A 17255-nucleotide genomic window follows, 5' to 3' on the forward strand; every position below is an offset into this window, starting at 1 on the left:
TATAGATTCAAAAAAATTTCTGCCATTGACAATACGAGGCCAGTTCTGTTATTAATGACCTTCTAAGCTGCTCTTCCCTATGAAAGACAGTAACTACATGTACTTATCAAGTCCAACAAAATCTAAGAACAAAGCTAGGATTTGTATCAATCATCATGATTGAAATGTAAAGATTTAGTAAACTCAAAGGGCAAGATGCAGAGCTTGGAAGCAGCTTCATAACTTACTTCTATACCTGACCAACTTTGCTAGTGTTTCTTGGGCAGCTAGAGTCTGTGAATGATTGTGTCCAAGCATCACAGTTCTAATGCTGATACATGTCCTGCAAAGTTCCTCCCCACTGTCAAAATACCCCCCTCTAAGCAACAGCTTAGCTCTGGTCTCAAGCAATGTGGCCTTGAGGAGTATCACATCTTGCCACACATACTCATCCACCTTCTGGTTGGACTGGAGCTTCTTCTTCCAGCGCAAGGACCCACGACGCCAATCTTGTATTTGGGACACGAACGATTTCTCCACCTCCTCGAGCACATTTGTACACACCTTAAGCAGCTCCAGAGCCGAATTGCACCTTGAGAAGGTCATGAATGATCGGATTGCTAAAGGAAGAGCCGTCTTCTTGATGAAGAGGACCATATCAACTGCCTTGAGCTGGACAAGGGGGGGTTCCGACTTGAAGCCAAATACAAGGAATGCAGAAGCCCAGAGGTGATCTGAGTTCATTGCGGCATTACCGACCTTCCTCATTCCTCGAACCATGAACTTGGCTGGTGGCAACCCACCTCTCCTCTTCGCAAACATGTGGGTGATCGGGTGGAATTGGACCCAGCAACCTGGCTGTCTCATGGTTCTTTTCGCCAGGCCTAGTTTAACCAGCATGAGAGCAGACTCCACTTCATTCTTTCGAGATTGGTGAGCCAAACAGCAGCTGGAGTAGCAACCAAAGGCCATAGCAAGACCTTTACTCCATTGGTGACAACCATTCTCTTTTGCAGGCAGTTTATTAGCTGCAGCAGCCAATAAATTCGAAGAGACGGGCGCAGGAGCAAACCAAGCACCAGTAAGAACCATTCGTGATGCAAGACTTCTTCCTTTATCTCGATCCAAAATGGCGAAGCAAAATGCCAAGACCTTCATCAAGTAAGGGTTGTTCCTGCAGAACACATCATCGGTAGCGCTCGACGAGAAAAAATTTTCACCGAGGGAGATTCTTTCAATGGCTTCCAATAGGGAAGCCGGAGAGATTGCTAGCTCGGATAGCAGCGACCCGATCACCCACAACCCAAAGCTCAATCTTCCCAATCTCTCGTCAAATTTTCTAAGGACTTCCAGTTCCTCAGCGGGGTAGTCCTTCTTCCGTCTTCCTCTGATCAACAGCAACGAGTCGGCCAAAGACAGAGGTGGTAGTTGCATGGGCTCAAAGCTCATCACCTTCGAGAGCCGGGTTGTCACAATCACATGGGTAGCACCAGTGTTCCTTGGAATTAAATCATGCAGGTCCTTCCCTTCCCACCATTCCTTCTCTGTCTCGAGATTGTCAATTATTAGCAAGTAAGGAACATCTCTAAACAGCTCCCTCTTCACCCTCTGGAATGCATCAAACTCTTGCTCATCGAAGCTCCTCATCCTTCCTCTTTCCTTGTCAGCTTCAGCACTAATATCCAATCCCAGATTCATCGACAAATTCAATATATTCTGCCTGAAATACATTGCCTCTCCACCAATCCATAAGACCATCTTGTATCTCTGAGAGTATCTGTGAGCAAACTCCAGTGCAAGCTCTGTCTTGCCGATTCCCGATATCCCATTGATGCATACCACACTGGCATTACCATGACCCTTGCTCCCCCCACTTCTTGATTTCTTGTGTTTTGATCTCTGCCTCTGTAGTCGGCTTCCTTTGCTTGTCAGTTCGATCACTGGATCAATCCAAGCCTCCAAAGTAGGCTCCTTGCACTTTCTCATTTCCAAGCTGATAAATCTCCCATTAGTTCTTACTGTATCACACTCCTCATCAGCAAATCCATCAGAGAATCGACTTGATCCACCGGTAGTCAGCGCAGGCTTTGGACACTCCATTTCATGAACATCACTGCATCCAAAGAAAGCAGCTTCGATCTCTGTCAGCTCCTTTTCCCTCCCAACAAAATGTCTGTTTCTAGGAAAGGGTAGTTCCTCGAAGCCTTCGGTCTCCTTCTCAGCAATGCTATTCCTTCCGAGCTTCGATTGTAAGATACCGATGGTCTTCGATACACTACACCTCCAGTTGCTATCATTTGCTTCAAGCTTAAATTCATTGCTCCTGGTTAGCCCTTCAAATGCCTCCTTGCACTCCTTATCCTCTAACCTCCCATCTAGAAGACCCGCGATCTCCGACAGCTCGGTATCAAACAGAAGAGGGATGAGATTTTTCTTCTGATCAAAGAATCTGATCTCCTCCACACTGAGAGCATTCAAAAAGCTTGACGGAGTCACAACGACGACGCCAAAGGTTGCCGAGCATATAATTCGGTCGGCAATCTCATGGCTCTGCGTATCTGAGTACTTCGCTCGATCAGCAGCAAATGAGGCTATTCCTTGGAGCTCAAGCTCAGACTTGAGCCACTTACAGAAGCGGATGAGATTAATGTTTTGGCCGTGAAATCCAATGTAAACATCACAGCTTCGGAGCTTGGTATTGGAGGAAGGGGAGACAGAACCTTTCGCGATGGAGATTCGGGGGACAGGGAAGGAGAAAGAGACCCGGGCGGCATCAGAGAACTTTGGCCTTTGATCGGTTGGGTCCACGGAAGAATCATATCTTTCTGATGGAGGAGTGTAGGAAGTGCTTGGGATATCATCAGAATGGGAACCGGAATAAGAGCTTGGAGATGGGATGGTCGCAGATGGAGTGGTGCTGCTAAGTGGTGGTGGTGGTGGTGGTTCCAAGGCCCTTGGAGATATATATGGTGACTGCAATGCGGAAACAAATGCAGAGGACGGTGGAGAGGGAGAGTTCAAGTGTGGAGAGATTGAAATGCAAGGAGAGATGGGGAATGATTTCTCGCCATTATCTGCCGAGGATTTTGCTATTTTGATGGTCAATGGCTTTGAGTTTGGTTCTGTGGATTCCGGGCACTCATTGCTGATGGGAAGGTCTTGAGGAGCTTCAGGTGGGGATGATGATTCATCCATGAAGGAAAAAAAAAAATGAAGCTTTGTAGAAGTTATCAAAATGGTGATGTTTCCAACAGAGGAGTAACTCAAGAATGAAAACTGAAGATCAGAAGAAAAATCAGAAGATACATCTGTTCTTTGACACTTTGAAATATTTGAAAAGGAATTTCGTAGTGGAGAAAAGGTTCATAAAGTATACATCATTATCTATGTTCATTTGGATTGGAACATCTCACAAAAGCCCAAAGAAGTTTCTCATGGAATGGAGAATTTGATAAAAGGTCACAAGCAACAAGGGAAAGGAAGAACTTACAAGGAGAACTCTTTTGGGTATCTGTATCTCAAGCATGAGATGCTCATCTCAATGATAGAACTTTGTCTTCAGCTGTTGAAAATGAGATCAAAGATCCAATAAACATTATCCAAAGAGGAGATATTAACCTGAGACTAAATCTCCTGTGCCCATTCCTCCTTTTGGTACAACACATGGAAAGATCAGAGCTTTTGTCCCTACAAAAATGGATGATAAAGGTGGAGGCCCATAAATACAGATCAAATGAAAAGTACAGTTCCCAGACTAATGCCTGTACTTAGGAAAAATAAGCAGAGGGCTACGAAGGGAAGTTAAAATAAGGTCATTTGAAATAAAAGAATGCCATCAAAAGTCGCAGCACTTGGACTCGAAGACCACACACTTCCCTATGGTAAACCAGATCGTGAACAGCCCATCACAGGAAGGGCCAAAAAGCAGCAAAACCAAGGTTTAAAACAAGCACATATTTTCCTAAATCAAAATCCTATTCAGGGAACCAAAAAGAGATGGGAAGGGGGCTGTTGCTTCACCATGGGAAGTTGGGAACAAGAGACTGCCTCCACCCAAAGCCCATAAATTGTTGATCTCAAGAGAGATGGAATCTAAAGCATGGGTTTAGTCTGTAAATGCTGTGGTATGTATATATAATATATATTTCAAAGCAGTGTTTTGAAAGGGAGGTGGCAGAGGGTGGTGAATGGGGCAATAAATAATGATATTTCATTGTCTTTGCCTTTGTTTTATGTGTTGGGGTACTTTATTTAACTTTGTTCCAGGCTTGGTGCTCTCAGGACATAAAGGGGAGGGCTGGTAGAAGGGCATTGGGAGGGGAACCAGAGCTCAGATCTTGTTGGTTAGGGAGCTTCAAAGGGCCAGAAGAAGACAAGCTATATAATATTGCTGGGGGTAGCCTCAGCATTGTACTCCCCTGACAATGGATTTTTCTCTGGAATTTGGAGCAAAGACCAGTCCAACTGCAACATGAAAGAAGGGAGGGCCCCAGCATTCAAATTCACACCAAAAACTCCCTCTCCTGCTCCCTTTCATCTGACCACATTTCAGCCGTGGCAGCACAGGGAGCTACCAGTAAATGACAGCTATATTGGATAGTCTCTCTTGGTGGCAGCTGACTCATGTTTGACAAAGTGGTGTAGAGGTCATTTGGCTTTCCACCGCCATGATGGAATCCAAGCAAGCTTGGATAGTGGATTCCCACTGTTCTAACTGGATAGAATTAAGTGCTTGCTTGGATTGAGAGCCAAACATCAACTGAATATAATTATTGAACCAAAAAAGTCTAGCTACACTAAAATTCCAGCCCTAATGAGGTAGGATCACAGGAAGACATTTGCAATGGCAACATCTAGAATGAACTAGGTCTTCTATTTTGAATAGTAGACTGCAATCTCTCATTCTCTCTCAAAAAAAAAAAAAAAGAAAGTCATTGTTTTATTTTGTATCTCTGTTGGTGCCAAAATATATCACCATATAGGGTGTTTGATACCAGAAGTGATGGTTGATCCATTTGCCATGTTAAAAAATCTGATAAACATTGAAAAGATATGAATGTAAAACTAGACTTCCTACTTGGTTTCGTTGATTTGGTTTTGCAACTTGTTGGTTGCAACACTAACAAAACATTCTCTGTTTGAGATTTTGACGTGACGGGGGCACAACACACTATTTCCTTGAAAAAAACCAAGTTTTATTCACCAGTCGCTTTTTCTCACCTCCAGTAGTGTGACACCCTTCTCTAAACTAGTGTTTCCCGGCCTTGTTTTCAGGAAACTAAGTTAAAAATTAAAATAAGAATTCCTTGTTTTGATGAAAGCATTTTACAACTCAAAAGTTTGTTTCTTAGAAAAACACCAAAAACGTTAGGTACCATGCATTTATATTTATTAATATCGATGGGAATCTTTTAGTATTGAATCTTGAACCGCGTGAGGTCAAACACCTCAGCAAGCCTAGGTGGCTCCTCCCTCCATTCCCCATCATATATGCTGTCCTTTTTTTCTCGCAATTATTCCAGACTCTACACCTCCTAAATTTTGAGGTTGCACCAAGTCTTGGACATGGCCAGCTACTGAAAACAGGTTTGATGATGGAACCTCCTTTACACTTGGGATGGTCATCCCCCACAAATCCAGCACTTGGATCATCCACCAGCTTTGCACTCCCTCAGGATGGAAGACGTCTCCTTTTAAATTTGTTGCCAACCGGTAAGGATATCCCTTTTCAAATCATGACAGGCTGAATCACCCCTTCACATGTGACAGCCCTTAATATACGGTGGTTCCATTTATCTTCCACCTCGGAGTCTCAGATTGGCCGGGGGCAAAAGCCACCATGCAATGAGTGTCCTTACAAGAAAGATGGCTTGAATATACCCCAAAAAGGAGTTCTGGTTTCATGATGTAGTCTCCTACCTTCTAATATTTATGGGACACTTTTCATGTAGGCAATGTTTGATTGAAAGAGTTTTTTTTTTTTTTTTTTTTTGCTTGATGAAAAAAGAAAGTAGCAGGGTGAACTCGCTACTCACCTAAAATATTATTCATGATGAAAGGAAATATCTAGATATAGAAAAAAAGCATCAAAAAGGCAAAACAGTCCATTTGAAAGATCAAAAAAATCGAGCGGATTGAAAGAAGTGGGCTCTGGGTTAGGAAGTGTCTCCTATTTCAGATAAAAGAGTCTTATTTTTATTTTGATTCGATGAGAAAATAAGAATACTCCAATCTCTCAAACCAAATCTTTACTTTTCATGTTATTCATATTCATTTTGATTTTGATTCCAACCATGAACCAAATATATTAGAGGACATGACTATTTCGATTTATTCTGATTTTGATTTCGGTTGTGAACCAAATACTTCCTTAAATTATTTTATAAGAGATTATATGTAATAGAAGTACCAGCAATTAAAGTATAAATTTGGTTGTTGGCATAACGAAAAAGCAGCAATCAATATGTCTATATAAAGCATTGGATTAGTTAGATGATTCTGCTTAAGTTTTCAGATCTTGGCATTTTATTTATATGCAAGAGTTTCTCCAAGGGTTCATAGGAGAAAAAGAATAAACAAGATTAAAGAAGAAGATGAGGTTGCAAAATATTATGTAATTCAATTGTCCATGTTGATGTTACCCAAACAATCATATTTTGAGACAAACGGTCAGGTAACATGGATCACTAAGTATAAAAGAAATGGTGCATGAAAAAAAAAAAATAGTCACATAAGTTGAAGAACATAATTGGGCTATAGAGAAGCTTATCCATCTTGCATTGTCACACACACACATACACACACACACACGCACACACAAAAACCCTCACCCATGGTACTCTTATAGATGATTTAGAAATTTGGTTGCTGACAAGTATCAAACCAATGTGGCAACACTGCCAAACCAATAGCATCATGACAAGTGGAATGGAGAGGGGAGCACCTGATAGCGTGTATAAAACGATACCATGCCAAGACCAGGGATACTAGTTAGGGGTGGAATCGATGGGCTGAGTCGGTGCAACCACGCCCTTAACAAAACCCGACCCGAAATGTTTGTAGAGCTTTGGGCTAGAATTAAGGCCTAAGATATTTTCAAAATCTTGGCCCAAGCCCGGGGCTTCATCCGAGAGAAACCTAAACAGGCCGATGCAACTAAATTGGGCCAAAAAACTGGGCTCATTGAAAAAAAGGGAAATTAGACCCAACACGTGCACCACATAGTGGTGCATCATGCCAATCATCTTGCCTTGTTTCTATGAGCTCCATTCATTATGTGTTCATCTCGGTGATTGACCTTTAAGAATGAGATGAAGTGATTGGTGTGGTACACCATCATGAGGTGATCGAAGTGCAACCAAGCAAGTCAACCTCATCACCATGGTTGATCTAGACATGGTGGTCCGCCACGACAGCATGATCCATAGCGTCAAGTAAGAGGTGGAGAAGATGACCCAAATGAATGCTCAAAGCCTGGTCATGGCTTTGCTCATGCAAGGTCACTAGTGTGATCTGGCTTCCGAATATTATCTGTTGGTGATGCAGAGAATAATTCCTGAGAAGTGTCTCTCAGCCATTCGGATGACTAACTTCTTGATGAAGTGTGTGGATCCAAGGAGTATCTCTCCTGAGCTTAATTAAGTGGTCCATGTCATGGAGCAATGCCAATGTGATCGCATGCCATTTCTCAGGGATGCACAGTTTGAGACATTACAGACCGCAAAGACAAAAAGGATCTAGTCATGAAATTGTTTCTTTGAAGGATGGTTTTTATATCAAAAAGCCTACTTGGAAAGCAGTAATGCCAGAGTTGAGTTAGAGCAATCTGGTGATAGTGAGCTGAATGACACAAATAAAGAGAAATCAAAGGCATTCTCTGGATTTATATCGGATAGTGCCACAAGCATGGCAACAAGAGATACTACCCTAGTCCTCAAGTAGGCGAGTTGAAGAATACTGAATTGATTGATTAACTGTTTTATGTTCACAGAAGGTTAAAATTTGCTAAGAATTTGCTGGTGTTCCAGAGGTCCTACCGCAGCTTACAATTGATAATGTAAAAAAATACAAAACTCCATGGAAGCTCATGTGGTCTACTCAAAGCCTAGCTTATGCCAGCTCTGAAGGCCCTGAACAACAACATATATATTTGGATATGTGGAAGTCCATGTTCGAGTAAAGTGGAATGGAATCCAACAGTAGCTTTAAATGGAGATGGTCATACTCGTGACTTAAAATTTGAGGTGATAGAGAAGAGGAATATTGAGAAAGTGAGATTGTTGGAAAAGCATAACCATACTCAGAATGATGAACATGTGCCAGACGGCACTGAGTCGGCGTCATCCACTGATGATGTTACTAAGAAAAGTGCCTGCAAAGTATGCAGAGAAGATCATGAAGATGATTTTAAGGTTTCGATGAAAAGCAAGATAAGGGTTAAATATAGAATATCAATTATGAGACTTTTGATCTGGTTCGAATCGACTCTACTACAACTGACAGTTCCAACAATTAGTTTTTCAAGACGTTATAGTTTTACACAGAAGCTCTCCAATGGCTAGTTTTTAGTTTTCCATGGCTAGAAAGTCATTTTTAGACACTAACAAGGATATATGGCTCCAAAAACATTAACGAAGCAAAAAAACAAAATAGAACACAAATGAAAGTAAAAAAAAAAGGCTAGAAATCTAGTGAGCTTTCAAAAAGAAAAATTAAATTTTCAATTACCTACTTCTTGAGCCTTCAAGTGATTTTTCGAAGAAAGAAGGACATATTAATTGTAAAGCTTCATCATCTCTATAACTTGAGCTACATCGAGCTTTTTATTTGCTCTTAAAGAAGATTTTTCATTTGTGCTATATCTTATAATTTAAACTTCCTACTGTAACAAGTTTCAATTGGAATCAAAACTTGAGAATAGGCATATCCAAGCCTTGAATTGGATTATGTATGAGCTTATGAGTAGCTTAGGGAATGGTTTTGTTTGGTGTACTTAAAAAAAATCGGTTAGGTTTAATTATGATCTTAGCAAAATAATTGGACTGTAATTTTAAGGATTATAGTTGAAATTTTTAAAATGTTGCTTGAAAAGTGGATGTAGGTGCTGAGATTGGCAACAGAATCATTATAAACTATTATATTTATGTGTGATCTTACTTCTATTTTGCTCTATTTACTTCAGCATATTTTTTATTTAAATATATTACTTCCACTGCACTTTTATCTAGTACATTTCAATTGAGCACATATCTATTTTAAATTTATAAAAAATTTAAAAAATCTAATTCATCTCCGCTCTTATGTTGTCTCACTGGATAACACTGATCGATCAAAAAATTACTAATAAAAGGATAAACTGCTATATTTGGATTCATAATAAATTTGTAAGATATCTAAAAAAGAGTAATATTATTTTTTTAAAATTTATCAAGAGAAAAAACTAGTTGATCAATTAACTAAAGGTTTGTTTAGGATTGAAGTTCTAAAATCATCAAGGAGGATGAAGCTTGAGCTTACTATTTGTCATGCCCCAAATCTGGGACATAACACGGCCATGCTACCGAGGGATGGAGCCCACGATAACACGAAGTCAATCCATCATAATCATCTAAAATTCATCAAATAAAAAGATTCAATTCCATTATTCATCAAATAATCGAACCAATATTGATTCAGAGCATCTAAATCCAAAAGCAAGTACCAACCCGAATCTCAACATTCATAAATAATTATAAATTCATAATTATAAAATAAACTAAACTTCTGCTACTAAATTTTCAAGCTTGCTATGCAGATCTTCAAGCCTGGATTCTTTTTGCCGATCCTAACCTTATTCCTCTGTTCAAACAAAAAGAAAATAAAAAGAATATGAGCTACACTAGCCCAGTAAGTAGAACTTGCGCTTTCTTATCGGATCAAGCATAAATTTTTCATGATAATATAATATTTAAAAAATAACAGATAATATAAAATAAAGTATTTTATAGAGCATATAACAAAATAAGTTATAAACTCATCATGCATACATAAATCATGTATATTTCACAATCATGAATTGTAAATCATTTTCATCATGTATTCATATCATGTTTCAAAACATTGCTCACAGATATTCGTGCTAAGGTCACTATTATACCCGTGATAGGGCCATATTTTTTAATCGACAGAGTTCTTAATTCATGTGCCAACTTTATACCCGCTGGCAGGGCCATGTTTCATGTGGATGCTAGCTCCGGATGTCGACCTTCCCGAAGGGATTCATTCATAGCCATCTGAGAGTCTTTTTGAAATCATTATATCTTTTTCTTAAAGCATACATATACATAGATGGAAAAATAATGAAATTCATGCTTCATAATCATGCTATTTTCATAAGACATATTTATGAAATCAATGCTCATAATAAAACATGCTTTTTCATATCACATATGTCGATCCTTATTTTATGAAAAATTATGATTTCATCAATAGCAATTCTTTGCATAAAAACATGATCATTTAAAAATAAATAAGGAGCATAAGATCTACTTACCTCGTTCATCTTAGATCTTCATACTTCGTTAGAAAAATCAACTAATCCTATTTAAAATATCAAATCATCGTCAATTTCTATTCCATGAATATAATAAGATTAAATTATAAGGAAAGAGGACTGTTGACCGGATGTGTCGGACCATCCAGATACCAGGATAATTCAGGATCTCTGATCTGAGGATCAGATTCAAGTGACTTGATCAAGAAATTATGAAGCACAGATTAGATCAAGATCAATCAATAGAGTTCATTAATAATGAATTTGAAAGATACTTGATATGATCAAATGAGGTTGACATACAGCACAGATATCAAAGCAACTTTAGATCATCTTGTTAGAGTCAATATGAACCCCTAAAAGATGAAGGCATAACTTGGTACAGGATTCATAGACCTTCTTAGAGAGAGAAAGTCAATCATGAGAGAGAAAGTAGAGAGAGAAAGTGGAGAGAAAATCTTCGTATCCTTCAAAAGTGGCAATCATGATTAAGATCGTCAGAGGTCATATCAAGGTGACTTAATATGGATTAACCATGATTGATGTTATCAAATTCGAATAAGAATCGAATCGGGATCCAATTCTACTGCATGAATTTCAGAGCAGTCTCAGATTATCATATTTTCATCTCAAGTTTATCATAGTGTCTGTGATACAATCAGAGAGAGAGAATGATCCTAGAGAGACAAAATCTATAAAAAGAGATAAAAAGTATAGAGAGAGAAAATAAAAAAAAATTTAGAGAGAGAATTTAGAGAGAGAAAATGTAGAGAGAAAGTAGAGAGAGAAAGTCCAATTCTAGAGAGAGAAAGATTTAAGAGAGAGAGATGAGAGAAACTTTCTCTCACGTATATTTATTATTATTATTTTTCTTTTCTTTTCTTTTTCTTTTTCCTTTTTCTTTTCTTTTTCTTTTTCTTTTTCTTGTTCCCGTGGCCTTCTTTGGCCGAAACAGGGAACCTAGAGGTCCCCGTGCCTTTGATCAGCCGATCACGGCCATTCCCTGCCCGACGGTGGCCGACGGCAAGGGCGACCCTTCCGTGCTCGGAGGCCGAAGCCGACGGTCGGTGGTAACCGTCGGTGCCATAAAAAAATCAGGAAAAAGGAGAGAAGAACAGGGCTTTCTTCTCCGACGAAATCCGACGGCTTCTGTCACCGATGGTCGTGTCCACAGGCATGAGAAAGAAGGGAGAGAAGAGAGGAAGAGGAGGAAGGACTTACCACGACCTTCGATGACCCCCACCGGCATGAAATCGTGACGAGCATGAGTCGAGAGGCCGGGGCTTTAATCGAAAAAAATTGGAGAAGAACTCCGGCGATCGTTGGTGACTATTGTGTCCTCTCTTAGAGGAGAGGAGGGGGTTCTTATAGGGCTCGTCCTAGGATCTTTTAATAGCCCTAGGACTCCGATTCCGGATCGAAACCGGAGAAGGGGAAGACTCCGATCAAGAGTCTTCTTCCCTTTTTTTTTTGGGTGGACTTTGTGGCTTTAGGCCCAGTGGGCCGGGTTATCACACTATTTAGTCACCAAGAGTAGATTTCCAACCTCTATAATTAAAAATGTCAAAAAAGATGTTTAATATAATAGAAATGAATCTAATTGAATGATCGTGTCGTAGCACATTCTCGAAGTATAACTCTTTCCATCCATATAATTGTCACGCCCCCGACCCGAGATCGTGAATCGAGGGTCGCGGCTACCGCCGCATACTCATGAAGAACTCTCTCCATAAGCATGCAAAGCATCTCATCACGATATCAATGCATCACAGCGAAATAAATTCAAATAATTATTATTCAACTTTAATTCAAGTAATTAAATCGAATGTCTTACATCCAATAAAATTTTTGCTAAAAATAAAATAATAGATCTAAGTTCAATGAAGTTGACAATGCTAAATCTCGCCTCTAAAAGCTCTGTTCCAATATTTCTTCCCACGCTCGAAATTAATTATCTGAATCTGAAAAATAGAAAGAAAAGTAATGAGCTAGACAGCCCAGTAAGTAACAAGTATCTCTACCAGATATTTCAGATATTATATAATTTTCAAGAATAATGCTGCAAATAAACATAAAAATATATTTCATGCTGATTTAATGCAAATCCAATAATTTCAAATATTTACATATAATATAATTATAAATCCGATTCGATTCAAAATACTCGTAACTCAACAGCCTCGATTATGACCAACGTTTAACCTTCATTGGCGGGGTCCACAGAATACCAGCGCACAACCTCCACTGGCAGGGTCCACAAATATCAGCGCACAACCCCCACTGGCAGGGTCCACAAACACCAGCGCACAACCCCCACTGGCAGGGTCCACTGAGTACCAACGTATAATCCCCATTGACGGGGTCCACTGAAGCATAGTAGGCTGAGAGCATAAATCCGATCTGTATCAAAACACTTTGTACCATAATATATATCATAATCTTTCACTAAACATGTGCATAAATCGATATACCATAACATTTCAAAAGCACTTTTCTTTCAAAACATAATTTCATAAATCATGCATAATTTCAGAGAATAATTATTTATTTTCAGAATAAATATGGAATATCTCGAGAAGATGATTCATTACTTACCTTTCACGGAGCACTGAATGAACAGATCGACTAACTTCTAGGAGATTCTTCCGTGCCTATTATCCAAAATTATATTTTTACATTAATTTTAATTCAAAATTCAATCTAAACAGATCCCAAATCAAAACCTCACTTAAAATCTTCCCTAAACTCGATCAAAATCATCAGATGAAGCCTTCCACTACGCTAATCCTAGAGGAAATAACTTTAGAGAGAGAGAAATCCATCAAGAGAGAGAAACAACCTAGAGAGAGAAAATTCTAGAGAGAGAAAGTAGAGAGAGAAAGTCAGGGTTCAGATTGAAAGAAGAGAGAGAAACTCTCTCTCTCATCATTTTTTTTAATTTTATTTATTTATTTATTTATTTGTTCATATATATATATATATATATAAATATATATATTTTTATTATTATTTTTTTTTTCTTTTCTTTTCTTTTCTTTTTCTCCTTTTTTTTCTTTTTTTTCTTTTTCTTTTTTTTTCTTTTCTTCTTTTTCTTCTTTTCTTTTCTTTTTCTTTTCTTTTCTTTTTTTTTTCTTCTTATTCTTCTTCTCGGCTCTTCCCGCGCCGGAACAGGGGACCGGTGTCCCCTCCTTTTGCCGGGCCGTTCAGACCACGGCCACCGCGGCGGAGGCCGACGGCAGACGGGGGCCACTCCCCCGGTCACTGAGGAGTATGGCCGGCGGTCGATTACGATCGCCGGCGCCGGAAAATCAAAGAAAAAGAGGCTCAAAAATAGGGTCTCTTTCCCGATCGAAAATTGGCGACACTCGTCGCCGGCCGCCTCAAGCAAAGGTACAGAAAGATAGGGAAGGAAGAGAGAAAGGAAAGGAAGACTCACCCCGGCCTCCGGTGACCTCACTGGCGAGCAATCACGACGAGAAACCGAACGGTGTCCGCGGCTTCGATCGAGAAAAACGGAGAGAAAGAGAGAGGGAGGAGGCCGATGTTCGGTCTCAAGGGAGAGGGGGTCTTCTTATAGAGGACCCTAGGACTCCGAGGGGTCCTAGGATTCCCGATTTTGCCCGATCTCGCCGGAGAAGAAGACTCCTATTGGGAGTCTTCTTTCCGGTTTGAATCCTCTGTTTTTTTTTTCTTTTTTTTTTTGGGCTTTGGTGGGCTGAATTGGTTTTGGGCTATAACATTCTTCACCCCTAAAAAAAAATTTCGTCCTCGAAATTTTTCATACCTGTCACCATTGTATTGGAAGCTTGTGCATTCTGTAGAGTAAGCGCATTCATTCTTCCCTGGTTTTTAGGAATCTGTCCACCACCCTTATGTTGTCCTTCATAAGTTCTTTGGCCAACTTGATTTTCAGTATTTAGCGGGCAGCTAGCAATTTTATGATCCATCTGACCACATTTGAAACAAGCACCTGTATTCCAATAGCAATCCTTGTCTGCATGATTTTTGCCACATCTGGAGCACGGCTCACCATCAATCTGTTGAGTCTTATTATCTACTGCTCCCTTATCTGATCTTTTGATGTTTTTATTATTCTGTCCTTGTGTATCATTTGATTTTGCTCTCTTTCTTTGCTTTCTTTCTCTTTCCATGCGTTCTTTATTGACTTCTCTTTCAATTATCAATGCTTTGTTTACCACATCTGCATAAGTTGTCAATTCATATGGAACCACTTGTTTTCGAATTTCAGTTCTCAATCCCATCTCAAACTTGTGAACACGTTCTTGCTCACCATCCACTAATCTCGGAGCAAATTTTGCTAACTCTGTAAATTTTGCTTCATATTCAATCACACTCATACCCTTTTGCTTCAAATAAATAAACTCTTGCTCTTTCTGGATCCTTATACTCCGAGAAAAATACTGATCATAGAAAGCAATCTGAAATCTTTCCCAGATAAGTATTTCGCCGTCTTGTTCATGCTTGCGCTGTAGTCGCTGACACCAGTTGTATGCTTCTCCTTGTAGTAAATAAGCTGCATATCGAACCCTTTCTTCATCAAGACACTCTTGGACAGTGAAAGCCTTCTCCATCTCCATTATCCAGTTGTCAGCCTCTAAAGGTTCAGTAGTCCCCTTGAAAGCTGGAGGGACAAGCTTTTTAAATTCTAAAATGTTGTTCCGTTGTACTGGTTGCTCTCCATGTTGTGGTGGTAGATGCTGATGTTGTTGTGCATCTCGTTGTATCTGCTGTTGTTCAAGCATTTGCTGCTGTATTTGTTGTTGTGCTTGTACCATTCTGATTAGGGTTTGCATTAACTGAGTCATATCTGGTTCTTGACGTGCTCTCGAAGCACTCCCATTAGGATCTACGACTCCCTCCTCCTGAGGGGTGCCACTGGTCAGATGGGGAGTGCTACCATCCCGTGGTTGTGATGTCTCTCTTGCAATTCCTTGAGTAGTTCTTGTCATTCTACGGGGAGGCATGGTAACCTTGTAGTAGTAAAACCTTATTAGATTCATTTATCTATTTGTTAGGATGGGTTTATTATGATGCTCATACTTTAACGTCCCAATATTCCTAATGTTTACCCACCTACACTCATACCATGTCAAATTCTATGTGTCATAATTTATCCACTTATGCTCTGATATCATATTAATTGTCACGCCCCTGACCCGAGATCGTGAATCGAGGGTCGCGGCAACCGCCGCATACTCATGAAGAACTCTCTCCATAAGCATGCAAGGCATCTCATCACGATATCAATGCATCACAGCGGAATAAATTCAAATAATTATTATTCAACTTTAATTCAAGTAATTAAATCGAATGTCTTACATCCAATAAAATTTTTGTTAAAAATAAAACAATAGATCTAAGTTCAATGAAATTGACAATGCTAAATCTCGCCTCTAAAAGCTCTATCCCAATATTTCTTCCCACGCTCGAAATTAATTATCTGAATCTGAAAAATAGAAAGAAAGGTAATGAGCTAGACAGCCCAGTAAGTAACAAGTATCTCTACCAGATATTTCAGATATTATATAATTTTCAAGAATAATGCTGCAAATAAACATAAAAATATATTTCATACTGATTTAATGCAAATCCAATAATTTTAAATATTCACATATAATATAATTATAAATCCGATTCGATTCAAAACACTCGTAACTCAACAGCCTCGACTATGACCAACGTTTAACCCCCATTGGCGGGGTCCACAGAATACCAGCGCACAACCCCCACTGACAGGGTCCACAAATACCAGCGCACAACCCCCACTGGCAGGGTCCACAAACACCAGCGCACAACCCCCACTGGCAGGGTCCACTGAGTACCAACGTATAATCCCCATTGGTGGGGCCCACTGAAACATAGTTAGGCTGAGAGCATAAATCCGATCTATATCAAAACACTTTGTACCATAATATATATCATAATCTTTACTAAACATGTGCATAAATCGATATACCATAATATTTCAAAAGCACTTTTCTTTCAAAACATAATTTCATAAATCATGCATAATTTCAGAGAATAATTATTTATTTTCAGAATAAATATGAAATATCTCGAGAAGATGATTCATTACTTACCTTTCACGGAGCACTGAATGAACAGATCGACTAACTTCTAGGAGATTCTTCCGTGCCTATTATCCAAAATTATATTTTTACATTAATTTTAACTCAAAATTCAATCTAAACAGATCCCAAATCAAAACCTCACTTAAAATCTTTTCTAAACTCGATCAAAATCATCAGATGAAGCCTTCCACTATGCTAATCCTAAAGGAAATAACTTTAGAGAGAGAAATCCATCAAGAGAGAGAAACAACCTAGAAAGAAAAAATTCTATAGAGAGAAAGTAGAGAGAGAAAGTCCAATTCCAGAGAGAGAAAGTCAGGGTTCAGACTGAAAGAAGAGAGAGAAACTCTCTCTCTCATCATTTTTTTAATTTTATTTATTTATTTATTTATTTGTTCATATATATATATATATATAAATATATATATATATATATATATATATAAATATATATATATATATATTATTTTTTCTTTTCTTTTATTTTTTTTTCTTTTTCTCCTTTTTTTTTCTTTTTCTTCTTTTTCTTTTCTTTTCTTTTCTTCTTTTTCTTCTTTTCTTTTCTTTTTCTTTTCTTTTCTTTTTTTTTTCTTCTTCTTCTTCTCGGCTCTTCCCGCGCCGGAACAGGGGACCGACGTCCCCTTCTTTTGTCG

The 17255-nt window shown here is 39.0% G+C and overlaps 1 protein-coding gene across 1 annotated transcript; it reads right to left on the minus strand.

Moving 5' to 3' along the window:
• LOC105050034 (uncharacterized) lies at window positions 1-4098 on the minus strand. The gene has a single exon (XM_010929886.4). The coding sequence runs from the start codon at window positions 3172-3174 to the stop codon at window positions 217-219; it is 2958 nt and encodes a 985-aa protein (XP_010928188.1). The 5' UTR covers window positions 3175-4098; the 3' UTR covers window positions 1-216.
• Window positions 4099-17255: the final 13157 nt, after the last annotated feature.

The sequence above is a fragment of the Elaeis guineensis genome, chromosome 8 (assembly GCF_000442705.2).
Source record: "Elaeis guineensis isolate ETL-2024a chromosome 8, EG11, whole genome shotgun sequence".
NCBI lineage: Eukaryota > Viridiplantae > Streptophyta > Magnoliopsida > Arecales > Arecaceae > Elaeis > Elaeis guineensis.

Coding starts and splice junctions, on each gene's coding strand:
- LOC105050034 (XM_010929886.4), bottom strand. CDS start 3,174: ATGGATGAATCATCATCCCCACCTGAAGCTCCTCAAGACCTTCCCATC.